The sequence below is a fragment of the Lithobates pipiens genome, unplaced genomic scaffold (genome assembly GCF_037356315.1).
Source record: "Lithobates pipiens isolate NorthernLeopardFrog02 unplaced genomic scaffold, aLitPip1_a1.2 Scaffold_22, whole genome shotgun sequence".
Taxonomy (NCBI): Eukaryota; Metazoa; Chordata; class Amphibia; order Anura; family Ranidae; genus Lithobates; species Lithobates pipiens.
Genome location: NW_027507784.1, coordinates 88,228,798 through 88,247,963, shown reverse-complemented (window position 1 = coordinate 88,247,963; position 19,166 = coordinate 88,228,798). Strand labels below are relative to the sequence as shown.

Sequence of the window (19,166 nt, the reverse complement as noted above, 5' to 3'; positions counted from 1 at the left end):
ATCTTGACAGCAACAGCGTTTTGCTCCCACGATACGTAAAGCCACGACTCCAGCGCTGTCGGAGGTGATTTCACCACCACAGTTAAAAAAGAGCATATATGCCGAAGCATGGGGGCATAAGGGGTGGAGGAGCGATCTGCTCCTACCTTTTGCGGGAGGATGCCCCCATGCTTCGGCATATATATATATATATATATATTAGGCACAGATTGTGTTAAAATGTGTTATTTTTTGCTATTTTTTTTTTGTATTTGCTTTGCAGGTATGGTACGTCTTACTGTTATACTGTAATGTTACTTTGTTTTATTGTTAACCATCATTTGCTTAGCAGGTACGCCATTCAGTTGCAGCGCGGATTTATTTATCTTGACAGCAACAGCGTTTGCTCCCACGATACATAAAGCCGCGACTCCAGCACTGTCGGGGGTGATTTCACCACCACAGTTAAAAAGAGCATATATGCCGAAGCATGGGGGCATAAGGGGTGGAGGAGCGATCTGCTCCTACTTTTGCGGGAGGGTGCCCCCATGCTTCGGCATATATAAATGGTGCATGTATGCCCACCATTAAAAAGTGGGTGGATGAAGGGTGGTATCTAATGGTGGGTATACCCACCGATCAATATTTTTTTTTTCGTTCAGCCCACAGGCTGCATGAAATTTTTTTTACAATATATACATTATTTTTATTTTTCTTCATTTTCAAAAACAAATGAGAGCTGCAAAATACTCACCATGCCTCTCGGCAAATAGCTTGTGGTGTCTACTTTCCAAAATGGGGTCATTTTGGGGCGTTTGTGCTATTTTGGCATTTTATGGCCTTCAAAACTGTGATAGGTAGTGAGGTGTGAAATGAAAAATTTACACCCTTAGAAATCCTGAAGGCAGTGCTTGGTTTCGGGGCCCGTACGCGACTAGGCTCCCAAAAAGTCCCACACATGTGGTATCCCCGTACTCAGGAGAAGCAGCAGAATTTATTTTGGGGTGTCATTTCACATATGCCCCTGGCATGTGTGAGCAATATATCATTTAGTGACAACTTTGTGAAAAAAAAAAAAAAAAAAAAAAGTTTGTAATTTTCCCGCAACTTGTGGCAAAATATAAAATATTCCATGGACTCAACATGCCTCTCAGCAAATAGCTTTGGGTGGTCTACTTTCTAAAATTGGGGCATTTGTGGGGGTTTTGTGCCATCTTGGCATTTTATGGCCTTCAAAACTGTGATAGGTAGTGAGGAGTAAAATGACATATGTATGCCCTTAGAAATCCTGAAGGCGGTGCTTGGCTTTCGGGGCCCCGTACGCGGCTAGGCTTCCAAAAAGTTGACCACATGTGGTATCCCCGTACTCAGGAGAAGCAGCAGAATGTATTTGGGGTACAATTCCACATATAACCATGGCATGTGTGAGCAATATATCATTTAGTGACAACTTTGTGTAAAAAAAAAAAAAAAAAAAAAAAATTTTTTTGTTGTCATTATTCAATCGCTTGCGGCAAAAAAATTAATATTCAATGGGCTCAACATGCCTCTTATCAATTTCCTTAGGGTGTCTACTTTCCAAAATGGGTCATTTGGGGGGGGGGGGGGTTTGTACTGCCCTGCCATTTTAGCACCTCAAGAAATGAGATAGGCAGTCATAAACTAAAAGCTGCGTAAATTCCAGAAAATGTACCTTAGTTTGTAGATGTGACAACTTTTGCGCAAACCAATAAATATACAGTTATTGACTTTTTTTTTACCAAAGACATGTGGCTGAATACATTTTAGCCTAAATGTATGACTAAATTGAGTTTATTGGATTTTTCTAATAACAAAAAGTAGAAAATATCATTTTTTTTCCAAAATTTGCGGTCTTTTTACGTTTATATCGCAAAAAATAAAAATCGCAGAGTCAGTCAATACCTTAAAAGAAAGCTCTATTTGTGGGAAGAAAAGGACGCAAAATTTCGTTTGGGTACAACATTGCATGACCGCGCAATTACCAGTTAAGCAGCGCAGTGCCAAATTGTAAAAAGACCTCTGGTCATTTACCAGCAAAATGGTCCGGTCTGAAAGTGGTTAAGGAACTGTAAATACTGTACAGTATATCACTGGGTGGCTGGTGTTTCTGTGCCGAGAGCACGCTGCCAGCACAGAAACTGAGCTTTCGATCATTTAACCACCGTAACAGCCAGTCCATGCCCCCCGGGCATTCAGAATGTTTCAAAGGGATGATGCCAGAGCAGGTAGGAAGGGTTAAGGAGCTTACAATCTAAGGTCTCTATCCCACATACATACACAAAGGGCCAATTAACCTACTGCCATTTCTTCAGTGTGTGTGAGAAAAATGGAGTACCCAGAAGACACCCACATAAGTGCAGGGAGAACCAAGAACCCCAGTGCTGCAAGGCAGAAGTGTTGCCTCTTAAGGCACTTTGCATTTAAAGGTGGTCCAAGCAATGGTGATATTTTCCTTACACATTATGTGTAAGGAAGGGTATGCCAATAAACGAGATGGCTCCTCTAGACAAACTTCTGTGCACAGGCTAATACAAGTTTCCTTTTCTGCTTGCAAAAATTGGGCACTTGCCAGTGGCAGCCCGTGCATTGTGGGTGCACGGGCGCCACCCCCCGTCACCTGTGCCGCCTCCCTATCCATGCCCCTTTTTAGGACGCCGGACACATGGACTCCTATTGCGGGGGCAGGAGGGGGTGTATTTTTTGAAGCACCTGATTAGAACCAGAGGCTCCAATAGGCTTCAAAAAAGGGGTGGGCTCTGGGAGCAGAGAGTGCGCCCTGATCCCACCCAATTGAGTGATCATAGCAAATGAATATTCGCTATTTTCACACCGCATTGCCTCCCCAACGATCTGGAGGAAGGTCAGCGAGACCTGTTTCCTGATTGGCCAAAGCGCCAGGCGTCCCTATTGGATGCTCAGCGCTTTGGTGGAAGTGGAACAGAGCGGAGGAAGCTCACTGGAGGAGAGGAGACTCCAGAGAAGACGACACCTTACCAAGGTATGCACCGGTCCTCCTGCATGGGGTGTCCTGTGATACACTACCCCCTGCGGATGTGAACGGAGCCGGGGAGATCCATCTGCGGGCGGGGTGGGATCAATCCGCGTGGGGGGGTGGCGCGGTTTGTCCTGGGAGGCACACGGCACACTGGCAGCGTTTGATGATTTTTTTTTTTGCAAAAAATTTCGCTCCCCCTCAAGTATACGCGAGCACCTGAGCGTGCGGCGGCGCTCACATGAGCTTGTGAAAGATGTTGGCACCAAATGGGCTATTTGACATGTGCAGGAGTGATGTCATCGCGACTAGACCAATCAGACAGCCAGAGCCAGAGCACTCGAACTGGGAAGGAAGAATGGGTGAACATGGAAGCCCTGTCAGCAGTGACAGCGTGCCGCTGGAGGGCTTGGTTCTAAGGTCAGCATTTCATAATTTGCTAGTATGTGGTGCATACTAGCACATTAATGGCATTGTCTTGCGGGGATTAAAAAAAAAATAATTAACAAAAAGTGGTTTACTATGGCTTTAAACTGTGCCAGTGCGCAGGATCAGTGCTGCTTTGTATTCAGCCTCCTGTGATTCTGTATCCTGATCCCAGTTACTGACCCGGCTTGTCTTGACTACTCTCTGAACTCCGCCTGCACTGACCTCGGCTTGTCCCCTGACCTCTGCTTCTGTCTGCTCCATTAGCTCCTGCTTCACTGATTGTTTCCAGACCCGGCTTGTTTCCTGACCAAGCTCCTGCCTTTGCCCTGTATCCAATCCATCCTGTCTGTGTATGACCCGGCCTGCCTGACTCTGCCTGCCATCACCGGTACCCACCTATCACCCTGCTGTTGCAGCTGACCTACAGTCTGCTGCTAGCAATTGTCTCAGTTGCCCATTGCCACCAGTACCAGCCTCCCTCAGTCTGCTGTCTACCAGCTGCCTATCACCTATCTGCTCACTGAAGTTATCTGACAACTTCACCTGCCCAGCGCGGACACCTGCCCTGCTGCCAGCAAGACTTACAGGCACTCATGCCACTGTACTCCTGTGCCTCCTGTTAACACTATCTGGGGCCCGAGGGTGTCAGAGAGGCTCTCCTCATCACATCAGGCTCTGCTACCAGATACGTAGTAGTATGTCCTGGATAATTCAACAGTGAGATCTCTCAGAAAAAGTTCCAGACTCCACTCCCACCCTTCTGGGCATTGTTGGTGTTCCAACCCACCTTTTGTGTGCTTCAGGGATGGCGGGAGAACTTCACAATGGTCACAGCAGTGCTGCAGACCTTGAGATCTCACCAATAGACCCCAGTAGATAAAACTACTAACAAATTCAATTTGCAGAAGGAAGACTAGTCACTGCTGGAAAGGATTGAGTAATCTACTTTGCCAGGTGCTGTGTAGTGACATCACTTCACTATCAACAGAGTCGGTTTTACCACTTAAAGACCGGAAGGATTTCCCCCTATGACCAGCCCATTTTTTCACGATAAGGCACTGCATCGCTTTAACAGACAATTGCGCGGTCGTGCGGTGCTGTACCCAAACTAAATTTATGTCATTTTTCCCCCCACAAATAGAGCTTTCTTTTGGTGGCATTTGCGCTTTTTTATTTTTTGCGCTATAAAACAAAAAAAAAAAAAAAGTGCGGCAATTTTTTTTACAAAAAAAAACTATATTTTTTACTTTTTGCTATAATAAATATTCCCCTCCAAAAATTGTTTACAAATTTCTTCCTCGGTTTAGGCCAATATGTATTCTACATATTTTTGGTAAAAAATAAATAAATAAATAATAAATAAATAAATCGCAATAAGAATATATTGATTGGTTTGCCCAAAAAAGTTTTAGCGTCTACAAAATAGCAGGGAAGGGGTTAAAACTATTGGCGAGTTCCCTGGGAGGTGTTTCTAACTGTGGGGGGGGGGGGGGGGGGGGGACTGACTGGAAGAGGAAAGAGATCACTGTTCCTGATCCCTAGGAACAGATGATCACTCTTTACTTCCCTGTCAGAACGGGGATCTGCTTTGTTTACATTGACAGATCCCTGTTCTGGCTCTCTGTGGAGCGATCGCCGGTGGCCGGCGGACATCGTGGCGGCCGCAGGTTCTCACGCCACGGGCACCGTATGTGCGCCCACTGTATCTATTACACAATCGGACGTACAGCTACGGCGATTCGCGTACTCGAGCCAACCTCCCGCAGTATAATGACGGCGGCTGGTTGGCAAGCGGTTAAAGAAAAAGGGGCAACAACTGGTACTCAAACCCACATGGCAATGTTCCTTCAGGACTTAGCAATACCTGCAGGGGCACTCCGACGCGCCCGGCAATTTCCCGCATCACAGCTTCAGTCACGGCAGTGGAGGCGTAGCGCTGGTTGCTGTTCACTTTGATGACTGGTCCCTAATAAAAGTAATAAAGAGTTATGCAGATGGCCAGTCATCCCAATTGGGAAAGATAACCTGACAAAATGAAAAGCGGTGAACTTAGAAGCTCACCTTGTGGAAGACTGGTCTGTGATTCTCCTCATGTTTATCCCTGCAGAAGAAACATTTATCCATATAAAAGGTGGACCCAACGTACCCATCACAGTAAAAGAAACCTGTATGATAAAGATATCCCAACTGGACAACAAAAACTTAATATACTGTACAGCTTACCAGTCCTTAGATGTGGTGGCTGCGTTCGTTTTTGTTTTTTTCAGGCCAAGAATATTTTCAGCAAGCACAGAAAATTGTTGCATCCTTGCCACTTCCTGTGAGCTTAAAAGTGGTTGTGAACCCTTACAGACCACTTTTAACTACAGGTAAGCCTATACTGAGGCTTACCTACAGCTACCATGGATATCTCCTAAACGTGCATGGTTTAGGAGCTATCCCCTGTATCTGCACCTGCCGACGTCATTGGCACATGCGCACTGAAGCAATGGCACGTGCATGCCGTTTGCTTCAATGAGTGTGTCGTTACCAGGAGTGATGTCATCGCGGCTCCTGCGCTGTGATTGGCCAAAGCCGCGATACCTGGAAGTAACTCCAGGGAGAGAAATGTCGCTGGCCACTTGTGTACGGGCACCGCAGCGGGGGCTTCGATCTCAAGTAAGTATTACATAATGAGTTAGTATGCTATGCATGCTAGCTCATTATGCCTTTGTCTTGCAGGTCTTTTTTTCCCATTGGGTTTACAACCACTTTAACTCCAAAAAAAAAAAAAAAACACACATTCTCCCCTCGGGGTGATCTATGTACATTGGAAGGATTTTAACAAACTTTGTTGCAGATTCCTACCTTTTGTTATTCTGAAAAAAATCCCTGTGTGTTGTCCTGAGTCTATGTGGTAAGTGAATCTAATGGGAGTGGTTTCATAATTATCAACCAGCTGCTGCACGTGCAGGGCATTAAATGGAGAGAATTGCAGGGCCTGCATCCCTTTAGATGGGATTTCCTATTGGCAGTATCTCACAAAAGTGACATTTTTGTTTGCCTGCACCGTAGACATCGGGTGCAGGCGCACTGGGCGTGCCGTTTCTAACTAATCATGCTGTTAGTGGCGGCACCAGCGTGCATGCGCAGGAGTGACATCATCGTGGCTCCAGAGAGTCACATTGCTGGAGCCACGATACCCAGAAGTCACTCCAGGTATCATGGCGGCGACGGAGGTGGTGACCGAGGACGGCTTTGGGGGCTTCGATCTGAGGTAAGTAATTCGTAATGAGCTAGTATGCTATGCATACTAGCTCATTATGCCTTTGCCTTGCAGGGTGTCTTTTTTTTTTTCCTTAAGAGGCTTTACTTCTATATTAAGAATTGGGTCTAATAGGGAATCATTGATTTACACACGCCATGCGACCTGAGCTCCCAACATTAGAGCGTCTGTCATACAAAGTGTGAACTCGGCCTGAAAAGGAAAGGTAACTTTTAATAACATTCAATTACAATATTAATAAAAGTGCAATTGTATATGCTATATTTTTTTTTTTTACAAATAAGGATTTACCCCAGCTCGCAACTGTCCCTGATTTGGAGCAATGTACCTCTGTCCCTATTTCCTTCTCATTTGTCCCTCATTTTGATCTGATCTATATAGTTGTATATAAAATGCAGTTTTCCAGTGCTAAACCTTTCATCCAATTTCTAAATTGCTGTATTTGTACATTTTACAAGCCAACATAAAAGGAATAGTAGTGGTAAAAGAAAAGCCTTTGTGGATTTAAAGCGGAGTTCTGCTTAAAAATAAATAAATAAAGTAAGCAGCTACAAATGCTGCAGCTGCTGACTCTCTCCTCACCCCCTCTTCTCTGCAGCACCGGCATTGTCACTGTGGGCACCCGGCTTTGGCTTCACAGCCTGGCACGCACTTGCACATGCGCAAGCCCCGCAGCGCCCTGCAACTGGCCGGGCAATCTGAGACCTGTTGCAGATGACTGCCGGGGGGGGGGGGGGGGGGGGATGGGTGGACGACTGACTTCCAGCGCCACAGAGCCCCGGGAGGAAGTGGGAGCTGGAGGGTTTGAGCCCCCCCCCCCCCCAAACAAAAATGACATGCCAAATGTGGCATGTCAAGGGGTCACCTTCCCTTAAAGCAGGAGTTCCATTTTTGGGTGGAACTCTGCTTTAATTAACCTTTTTTTAATTCTCCTTCAAGGGGTGTGGCAGAGGGCGTGTCCTATGCCTACATACGTTTGTTAGTAGGTGTCCCTTGTTCCCCATCTCAAAATGTTGGGAAATATAGCACAAAAAAATTATATTTTTCTATTGTAAACCATTAAAGCGGTAGTAAAGCTGCTGACTTTTTTTTTTCCTACACCTGTAAGAGAAAAGGCATAATGAGCTAGTATGCACTGCATACTAGCTCATTATGAAATACTTACCTTAGAACGAAGCGCCGGTATCTCACCCGATCCACACCGAGGGAGCCGACATTTTTCCTCGGCGTGTCTTCGGGTATCGCGGCTCCGGCCATGTGCGCGGGAGACTTCTTTGCGCATGCGCCGCTGAAGTCAGTGGCTCATTGTGAGGGTAATCTTTTAACCTACAGGTAAGCCTTATTATAGGCTTACCTGTAGGTAAAAGTTAAAAAAATTACTATACAACCGCTTTAATAAGCCTGTGTGGCAACCATGGCTCCCTCCATAGATACAGTGGAGGGGTAAGTGAAGCCACCCAGGGACAGAAGTGTCTTTAGAAAAAGCCTAAAAAAATAAATAAATAAAAAAATTAAAAATCCCACAGCCGCATTTAAGGACTGATAAGGGGCAAAAGCAAAAAATAAATAAAAAAAGTAGTATACTATATATGTCATGTATGAAAAAATAAATAATTTATTTATATATATATATATATATATATATATATATATATATATATATATATATATATATATATATATATATATATATATATATATATATATATATATATATATATATATATATATATATATATATATATATATATATATATATATATATATATATATATATATATATATATATATTTTTTTTTTTTTTATTAAATGTATACTCTTTTCTTTTCAAGTGACCTTGTCTTGCTTATGCATAGCCAGTGGCAGAGCACATTTTACATGTTCTAGCTATTCAGGGATATGCCAGACATTATATAGGTATTGCCTTTCCTTTTCTCAGCAAAGGAGGATTAAGCTTGATGTGTATTCCCCTCCCCCTTCCTCTATGGATTTATTACCTTCCATCTATATTAGGCAAGTGTTTATACCTGTTAAAGCCCAATTGAACTTTGTTTAATCTCTTCGCTGCCGGAACGGTTTTTGCTCAAGTTAAAAAAAAAAAAAAAAAAAAAAAAAATATTTAGGCCTGAAGATTAGTGTAAACCCCTCCAAACATTATATATTATCTGAAAGCGGACACCCTGCAGAATAAAATAGTGTTAATTCCATTTTTTTTGTTTTTTTGGCACATGATATTTCCGCAACTGTTTATAAAAATGATTTAAAGTTAATTTTAGGGCACAGAAACAAAATATATTATCTAACTTTTGGTAAAATATAAAAAGATGAAGTTGCATAGAGTAAACAGATACCCAACATGTCAAACCGGAAACGATGTGCCTGCAAAGCTATAGAAAATTTCAGTACCTTATTTTTCATAGGCGGTGTTAATGACCACCCTATAGCAGATTTACTTCTACAGGGCGGGAGTTTTGTGCAGAATCACATATACAGTATATACGCGATTCTGCACTCCCGGGCGGGGGGGCGCGCTGGCTGTGCTGTGATTAGATACAGCAGAAGCCGATAAGAGGGTGCCGGCCAATAGATGATCGGTGAGGAGACAGACTGGATTGTGTCCCTGCAAAACCGGGAATAAAATCCAGTACATTCCTTTGTAAAAGCAACATGCTGTATACACAAAAACACCGGCTAGGCACACATTTAACTCTTTGATCACCCTAGAGGTTTAACCCCTTCCCAATCAGTGTCATTACTGCAGTGACAGTGCCTATTTTTTTTTAGCACCGATCACTGTATTCATTTCACTGGTTCCCACAAAGTGTCAAAAGAGTCAGTTAGTGCCACAATATCACAGTCACGTCCATCACTAGTATAAAAATACCAGTATATATCCCATAGTTTGTAGACGCTATAACTTTTGTCAATATACGCTTGTTGGGATTTAAAAAAATAAATAAATATGTAGCAGAATACATATTGGTCTAATCTTATGAAGACATTTGCTTTTTACATTTTTTTATTACATGTTTTAAAGCATAAAGTAAAAAAATATATATATTTTTTCAAAATTGTCGCTCTTTTTATTGTTTATAGGAGCAAAAAATAAAAACCCGCAGAGGTGATCAATTACCACCAAAAGAAAGCTCTATTTGTGGGAAAAAAAGGATGTCAATTTTATTTGGGTAGAACGTCGCACAACCGGGCAATTGTCAGTTAAAGTAACGCAGTGCCGTATTGCAAAAAATGACAAGGTCATGGGGGGGGGGGGTAAATCTTCCGGAGGTCAAGTGGTTAAATGCCCCAACAGGTCTTAATTATTTCTCTCATGCTGGCTTGTACGGCTATATGCAACGTGCAGCACAAGCAATGTTTTGGTACATAGGCATACTTGGGGATGGGCTGACATTTTTTTGGGGGGGGGTGGGTTTCTATGCACTGGGGTGTAACATTATTTTGACGCTTTTTTTTTTTTTTGCTAAAAAACTTTATTTATAAAAAACACAAATTATATAACATAGGGGACCAAAAGTCCCCTACAAACCTGCCCATCACTTGCACCGCCAACACCCCACCCTCCATGGCAGACGGACGGGAGGGCAGGATTTTAGAGGCCTTACTGTGAGGAGGAAGATGACACGGAGGGCTGCTGCTCCTCACTCCAGAAGGATCCGGGAAGAGCCGGGACGCATCCTCCTGGCTGAACAGGAGGTGGGTCCTTAGACCCGATTGGCTAGGAGTCCTAAGACTCCCTGGCCAAACGGGTCTCAGGACCCGCTTCCTGATTGGCTCGGAGGAGAATCAGAACAATAGCGAATATTCATTTGCTATTGTCACACGACTGGATGGGCTCAGGATGCACCCCCAAGCCCGCCCTTTTTTGAAGCCTATTAGAGCCTCAGGCCCTAATCATGTCCGTAAAAAAAAAAAAAATCCCAGTGAAATGCATGCGTCCGGCATCCCGCATGTAGCTTAGGGGCCGAGCGCATGCATGGCGGGGGGGGGGCCCACCACCGCCACTGAAGCAGTAGGACCTGGAAGGGTCACTGAAGCAGCCTGGCAACAGCAAGGAAAAAAAGGGTAGGAATTATGTATTTTTTAAATAATATGTGTGTGGGGGGGGGGTCAGGGTTAGAAAGCTGGTGCTTTGCATTAAAAAATGCTATGTAGTAGAGTCATGGCCATGGATAGAGTAATAAAATCCTTTGTGCTTCCTCCTGCTGGTCAGAAATTGCAGCAATGACTGTCCTTTCCTTAAGGTTTCCATGCCATTTACTTACATGTAGTTAGGATGCACGGCGTGTGCCATATCAGCGCTGATCATAAAGGATTTGGGCACAGATTCCTCAAAGGCGGTCAGATTTTGAGGGGTGCAGGAAATGCGACGCAGGATCAGCTCAGTGAGAAGTGACTCTGCCCCATGCGCGCTCCCCGATCCCACCTGATTGGAAAAGAAAAACCATTAAAATAAATACTATATATGAATCGTTGACAGTTGTCAGCACCCCCCACCCCCACCAAAAATTCACTGCAACATTCCTAGTCTCGGCATGCCTTTTCTGATCAGTCACTTAGGCCAATGGATCAATAACAGCCAGCCAACTAACACCTTGAGACCATTGTCAGCAATGGCAACCTTTGTGTTTTGTTTTTTTCTTAACACAGACGGGTTAAGGGTTAAAACTGAAGTCCAGGCAGGTATGAAAGACACAAATGAATAAAGCTCGGCATAAAATTACTACATCATAAATTTTTTATTTTTTTTTAAATGCAAGCAGTCCAGGTACCTGAATGTAACTTAGAGTAGAGCTCACACCGGAAGAGGGAGAAACAGCACTGGGAGCCAATTGGCTGGGGATGGGCGACATAGGAAGGCCCGGGGGGGCGCGGCGCGACAGAGGAAGGGTCGTGGGGGGGCGGCGCGACAGAGGAAGGGTCGTGGGGGGGGGGGCGGCGCGACAGAGGAAGGGTCGTGGGGGGGGGGGGGCGGCGCGACAGAGGAAGGGTCGTGGGGGGGGGGCGCCAGAGGAAGGCCCGGAGGGGGCGGCGACAGAGGAAGGCCCGGAGGGGGCGGCGACAGAGGAAGGGTCGTGGGGGGGGGCGGCGCGAGAGAGGAAGGGTCGTGGGGGGGGACGGCGCGACAGAGGAAGGGTCGTGGGGGGGGGGCGGCGCGACAGAGGAAGGGTCGTGGGGGGGGGGGCGGCGCGAGAGAGGAAGGGTCGTGGGGGGGGGGGGGGCGGCGCGACAGAGGAAGGGTCGTGGGGGGGGGGGCGGCGCGACAGAGGAAGGGTCGTGGGGGGGCGGCGCGACAGAGGAAGGGTCGTGGGGGGCGGCGACAGAGGAAGGGTCGTGGGGGGGCGGCGACAGAGGAAGGGTCGTGGGGGGGCGGCGACAGAGGAAGGCCCGGAGGGGGCGGCGACAGAGGAAGGCCCGGAGGGGGCGGCGACAGAGGAAGGCCCGGAGGGGGCGGCGACAGAGGAAGGCCCGGAGGGGGCGGCGACAGAGGAAGGCCCGGAGGGGGCGGCGACAGAGGAAGGCCCGGAGGGGGCGGCGACAGAGGAAGGCCCGGAGGGGGCGGCGACAGAGGAAGGCCCGGAGGGGGCGGCGACAGAGGAAGGCCCGGAGGGGGCGGCGACAGAGGAAGGCCCGGAGGGGGCGGCGACAGAGGAAGGCCCGGAGGGGGCGGCGACAGAGGAAGGCCCGGAGGGGGCGGCGACAGAGGAAGGCCCGGAGGGGGCGGCGACAGAGGAAGGGTCATGGGGGGGTGCGCGACAGAGGAAGGATTGTGGGGGGTGCGCGATAGAGGAAGGCCCGTGGGGGGGGGGGCACAGAGGAAGGGTATAAGGATGGGGGAATGAGACGTCTGTTTGTAATCCCATCAGAAATGAAGCCGGCAGGGCTGACACCACTTGCTTTGGAATCTAGCACTAAAAATACACTGGTGGAAATTCAATAAAGCTGCTACACAAACATTTTCCGGCATTAATCCCTCTTGTTAATGTATTGTGCCAAATTCATGAAGCATCTGCAACACTTTTGCTTCTGACAGCGAAGTGTGCACCAAATTCAGGTAGTTCTAAAATGCACCAATTTTACATTGCAGCGCATTGAATGCGGCAAATTCAAAATATAATACAAACAGTTTGTATTTTACGAAAGTGGAGCTAATTAAATCTAAGGGATTGATTTACTAAAGGCAAATAGACTGTGCACTCTGCAAGTGCAGTTGCTCCAGAGCTTAGTAAATGAGATAAAGCTTCACTTTGCAAAGAATATCCAATCATGTGCAAGGAAAAACAAAAACAAAAAACCACAGCATGATTGGATGATGGAAGTCAGCAGAGCTTCCCCTCATTTACTAAGTTCTGTAGCAACTGCACTTTGCAGAGTGCACAGTCTGTGAGAAACTGATTTTGCAAAAGTGTCTTCAGGACAGGTAGAGGAATTTGGCGCATGAGATACACATTCCCAAAATCTGTCTGCACCATTCTTTATGGATTCCAGGGATTGTGTTGTCAAAAAAGTGTAAGGGTGTGCGCACACTACACTTCTGGCATATGAACAGTTATTTTTCGGTCCTTGGGTCGTGTTGCATGTGGGCGAATCCCGACCATATGGTCGAGTTCTTTCCTGAGCCTGGACCAGGAAAAAAAACCTGGAAGCCGATTGGTTTCTATGCAGAACTGCACCAGATTTTGCACTCACCAGTTTTAGTAAATCAACACCATAAAGACATTATACAGGTAATAGGAAATTTAAATAAAAAGGCAAGCCTGATGGCAAGATGTATGTTTTTTTTTTTTTTTGGTTGACTCATACTTACCTAGGTGGATGCTAACTCTGTCCCCCGACGGCTCTATCACTGAGAACCGAGCGATCAAACATCACCGATCGCTCGGTTCTCACAGCTCCCAGAGCAGCCAAACACGCACAGGACCCTTTTTTCTGTTCGGACCAGAATCGGATCGCATGTGTGTTCACACATATGCGATCCTATTCATGTCCGAACTGTCAGTTCGCAGTGCGATATGCGAGCTGAAATGGGGGTGTCGTTAACATATAATGACACTCCCCAGCAGTTTGCATATGGCAGTGTGAACTGCCGTGCGTGTCGAGTGCGATGCAGGAACCCGCAGTTGATTCGCAGGGTTCTCACATCGCACTAGTGTGAACCGGCACTTATGCCCCATGTACACTGCTGCTGGTAAACGGACGTTCAGAGGCAGTTGGATGCTTTTTCCAGCCGCCCCCTGAACTCATCCAATCTTATCTTATGTGTACATGTACACAGGTTCGTTTAATGTCGTTTTTAGGCAGTTGAAGCCTTTTTTGGAAAGCAAAAAAATAGTTCAGACGCTGAGTTTAGCCACGTTTCGGTTACAGGTGTTTTTCATTTTTGGCAATTTTGAAAATTTTTTTAAAAAATTACCGTATTTATCGGCGTAAAACACGCACTTTTTTCCCCTTAAAATCGGGGGAAAATTGTGGGTGCGTGTTATACGCCGATCCCCCCGCCGATCTGCGCTCTGTGGAGCGCCGCCGACATTTACTGAGCTGAGCCGAGCCGAGCGTACTGTGTACTCGGCTCCGCTCTCAGTCACGCCCAGTCCCGCCTCCTAGCCTTTACGTCCCGCCATTGGCCCGGTGTTGTGTCCATCACAGGAGCCAGGACAAGGGGCGGGACGGGGGCGTTACTGCGAGCAGAGCCGAGTAGCCGAGTACCCTCAGCTCAGTCTATGTCGGCGGCGGGAGGAGCCGAAGATCTCGACGGCGGCGGCGGGAGGAGCCGAAGATGGCGGCGGAAGGAGCCGAAGATGACGGCGGCGGTAAATTTAAAACTAACCATACTGCAATTTTGTGGAAGGCTGCAGGGGGACAGTGTAGGGCTCCAGGGGGACAGTGTAGGGCTGCAGGGGGACAGTGTAGGGCTGCAGGGGGACAGTGTAGGGCTGCAGGGGGACAGTGTAGGGCTGCAGGGGGACAGTGGAAGGCTACATTGATGGGCATTTAAAATGTAAGGTTTTTTCCTTAAACTTCCCTCCTAAACTTGGGGTGCGTGTTATACGCCGGCGCGTGTTATACGCCGAAAAATACGGTAAATAGTTTTAAATGTGGGTTACTATCTGTCAAATTAAATCATTCAGGAGAGGTTGTAAAAACGTCCTTTGTACATTAAGCCTTATTACACTTTTTGTTTACCAAAAATATGTAGAAGAATACACATCGGCCTAAACTGAGGAAGAAATTTGTTTTTTTTTTTATATATTTTTTGAGGATATTTATTAAAGCAAAAATTAAAAAAAATATTGCCTTCTTTTTTTTAAATAAAAAAAAACGCAGAAGTAATCAAATACCACCAAAAAAGTAAATAAAAAGCTCCATTTGTAGAAAAAAAAAAAAAAAAAAGGACATCAATTTTGTTTGGGTACAGCGCCGCACGACCGCGCAATTGTCAGTTAAAGCGACGCAGTGCCGAATCGCAAAAAATGACCCTCAAAGGGGTAAAATCTTCCGGGGGCTGAAGTGGTTAAAAAAAGGAAAGCACTGAGCGAAGTCCACATTCTATTCTCCTAATATTCCAAAATGCAATGCAAAACCCAAAATATTGAATAAAATGTTCTATAAAAAAGTTTTTATTCTTTACACCTGGCGTGTTGGTGATAATATAAGTTTTGGACAGATTTACCGATTGGTATCATCAGTTTTAACAAAGCTCTCGCCATTGTCCAGGTCTAGTGCTGTAGGGCTGTGATGGACCTTATGGATCCTCGACATTGATATAAGGACACATTTTGGGTAAACAGACTGTAGTGGATAAAATCATGGAGTGGAGTAAGTAGTAATAGGAGTAGCAGTTGGTAGGAAATAACTCCGAGTTCAAGGTTACAAGTGCCAACAGACTAGACATGCTTGCATATTCTTGTACATTTTGGGAGAGCTGCGTCATGCACGCCTTTTCTTCCAAGTAAAGGTCACATATTCTCCTGTCCATTGCAGCTGTCTGTAGGATCGTTCCCCCTACCATCTCCTTGTAATGTCCCCACATTCATATATACACAAGGACACAATGGGGGCAAATTCTGATGCAGCTGTGCACGGTAACCAATCAGCTTCCAGGTTTTATTGTCAAAGCTTAAATTGAACAAGCGGAAGGTGGAAGCTGATTGGCTACCATGCACAGCTGTGCCAGATTCCGAGTACCCCGGTTTTAGTAAATCTCCCCCCAGTTTGTCCTGATGGGATGATTTTACCATCACTCCCAGCATGCCTCACCTCCTCGTTGTCATACAGGGTGATCATCCTGACATTGGGGTCGTTGGCCAGAGAGGTGGAGGAGTCACAGGAGCCCAGGAGAGCCTGCGGGGTAAAGAGGAGAACGAGCTTAGTAGACACAAGGAGAGGACACACAAAAGCATCAGACAATGTAAAGTAACAGTTTAATAAAATTTTGATTTTCAGTAAAAAATATATATTTTTTTGGGTAGATGTTGTAGAGGTAAAGTGGTCGTAAACCTCAGACATGAAATATGAACAAAGCATATCCCTCTATAGTGTGTACTTGTCTCACTCCAGAGCACCAAGTGACTTCCACTGCCTTATTCCTCCGCTATCTGCATGAATCACTTATGACAAGTTTTCCTGACACCAAAAGAAAAAGGTGACAGGGGAGGGAGCGCCTGAACACAGGTGTTGATTTACTAAAAGGAAAATAGACTGTGCACTCTGCAAGTGCAGTTGCTCCAAAGCTTAGTAAATGAGGGGAAGCTCTGCTGACTTCCATCATCCAATCCATGTGCAAGCAAAAATGCAGTTTAATGTTCCCTGCATGTGATTGGGTATTCTTTGCAAAGTGAAGCTTTACCTCGTTTACTAAGCTCCGGAGCAACTGCAGAGTGCACAGTCTATTTGCCTTTAGGAAGGCCCCTTTCTCACTGGGGCGGGAGTGGCATCGGCGGTAAAACTGCGCAATTTTTAGCGCTGCTTTACCGTCGTTTTTGCACCCTTATTCGGCCGCTAGAGGGGCCCGGTTTTATCCCCCTGCTAGTGGCCGAGAAAGGGTTATAACCACCGCAAAGCGCTGCTGCAGCGGTGCTTTGCCAGCGGTATAGCCACGCTGCCCCATTGATTTCAATGGGCAGAAGTGGTGAAGGAGCAGTATACGCACCGCTCCAAAGATGCGGCTTGCAGGACTTTTTTTTATCGTCCTGCCAGCGCACCGCTCCAGTGTGAAGGCCCTCAGGGGCTTTCGCACTGGAGACACAGGAGCGGCTCTTTCAGGGCGCTTTGCAGGCACTATTTTTAGAGCTGTAGCGCCTGCAAAGGCTAAATCAACCACATAGTCTCAGGTCTGTTCCTGTGTGAAAAGGGGGGGGGGGGTGTCCCCCTTCCCTCCAATCAGCTATCAGACCTCTCCTCGCTGAGCTCTGCACAATGTATCTTCAGCTCTCCGCCCCCCGATTTCTGACAGCTCAGACAAGCTTTATAAATTCTGGACTTTGAAGGGATATGGAGAAGGATGGTTGCAGATAAAACAGGAACAACTTATGTATTAGGATTCATTTCATCAATACTATACTAAAATAAAGGAATGCATGATTTTTATTTTGTTTTGTTTTTTTACAACTTATAACATCCAAATGTATAATTGCTTAACCCTGCTGTAGCAACATTTCATTCCAGGAATGGATCCAGGGGGTTGGGGGATGGGGGTGATGATTGTGCTAGAATGACCCTAGGCATATTATTTGCTTTCCTCTGATTCTGTCGAAGTTGTGAAAGGATGAATGTAGCTTTTTTTTTTTCAGCCTTGTGCAGCCTCCAGCCAAAATGCATGTATTTTGCTGCCAGGCAAGGCTTGTAGTACGGCGACATTTGTTTTGCATTTAAACCGCTACCTAGAAAACTCTTCTTCGGTCTTCTAATGATGTTGATGCTGCAATTAATCCTCACCGTGGTGAAAATATAAGCTCAGCTCCAACTCCATGAATAACAAATCTGATTCATTTACCAGATCAGTCATGGATGAACGCCAATAACTAGTCACCATTCTTTATGGAGGTCAGATGAGCGATTTTAGAATAAAGTCGCAGAGTGTTGGAGGTGAGGGTGGGGGATAAGCTGATAATAGAAAAAAAAAAAAAAAAGGGATGCTATTTATTTTTTTGCTTTTTATTTTTGGAGTCAAGGGGTTTGATTTACTAAAGGCAAATAGACCGTGCACTTTGCAAAGTGTGGTTACACGCTGCAAGAACAGTTGCTCCAGAACTTAGTAAATGAGCAAAAGCTCTGCTGACTTCCATCATCCAATCATGTGCAAGCAAAGATGCATTTTTTTTTATATTTTCCCTGCATGTGATTGGGTATTCTTTCCAGAGTGAAGTTTCACCTAATTTACTAAGCTCTGGGGCAAAGTGCACAGTTTATTTGCCTTTATTAACCACTTGCTGCCCGCCATATAGCAAAATGACGGCTTTAAAGTGGTTGCGATATCCTGATCGCTGTGTGCCCCCCGGGGGCGCGCATCACAGTGATCGTTGTTGCAGTGTATCAGTCTGACAGACTGAAACACCGATCTAGGTAAAGAGTCTCTGACAGAGACTTTTTATCATGTGATCAGCCGTGTCCAATCACAGCTGATTACGATGTAAACAGGAAGAGCCGGTGATTGGCTTTTCCTCACTCGCATCTGTCAGATGTGAGTAGAGGAGAGCCGATCGGCTGCTCCTCTGACCGGGGGGGGTCTGTGCTGATTGATTATCAGTGCAGCCCCCGCTGAGGATGCCCACATTGGACCACCAGGGACGCCACCACTAGTCACCACCAGGTATGACAGCTATGGTCACTAGGGATAACAATCAGTGCCCATAATGCCTGCCAATCAGTGCCCATAATGGATGCCTGCCAGTGATGCCCATTAGTCCATTAGTGTACATCAGTGCCATCTAGTGCCCAACCATGCCACCTATCAATGCTGCAGATTAGTGCCGCCTTATCAGTGCTCGTCAGTGCAGCCCCATCAGTGAAGGAGAAAACACTTATTTACAAAGATTTGTAACAAACAAAAAAAATTTTTTTTTCAAAAAAATTCAGTCTTTTTTTAATTTTTTTTATTTATTTAGCAGAAAATAAAAACCCCACAGGTCTTCAAATAACACCGAAATAAAGCTCTATTTGTGGAAGAAAATTATAAAAATTTAGTTTGGGTACAGTGTTGTATGACCGCGCAATTGTCATTCAAAGTGCGACAGCGCTGAAAGCTGAAAATTGGTGTTGGCAGGAAGGGGGTATAAGTGCCCGGTATTGAAGTGGTTAAATCAACCCCAATGCCTCAGAGTCCTCTCACTTGTGTAGAAACCATTGGAAAAATCACCTTATCTCACATAGAAAAGCAAGACCGACAACTGCATTTCCCCCTAATGCTGGTGTACATTAGGGGAAAATGCTCCCTAGCATGATGCCTCTTGAGCCTGAGATCACACT

At 45.7% G+C, this 19,166-nt stretch overlaps 1 protein-coding gene across 1 annotated transcript in view; it reads right to left on the bottom strand.

Moving 5' to 3' along the window:
* Positions 1–19,166, bottom strand: part of DNPEP (aspartyl aminopeptidase) — a gene marked incomplete in the record, with an annotated part of 52,975 nt that overhangs the window by 3,184 nt on the left and 30,625 nt on the right. Inside the window, 4 exon segments of the mRNA XM_077447848.1 lie at positions 5,286–5,387; positions 5,483–5,522; positions 10,967–11,127; positions 15,960–16,043. Of these exon segments, the coding sequence (XP_077303974.1) occupies positions 5,286–5,387; positions 5,483–5,522; positions 10,967–11,127; positions 15,960–16,043 (387 nt within the window).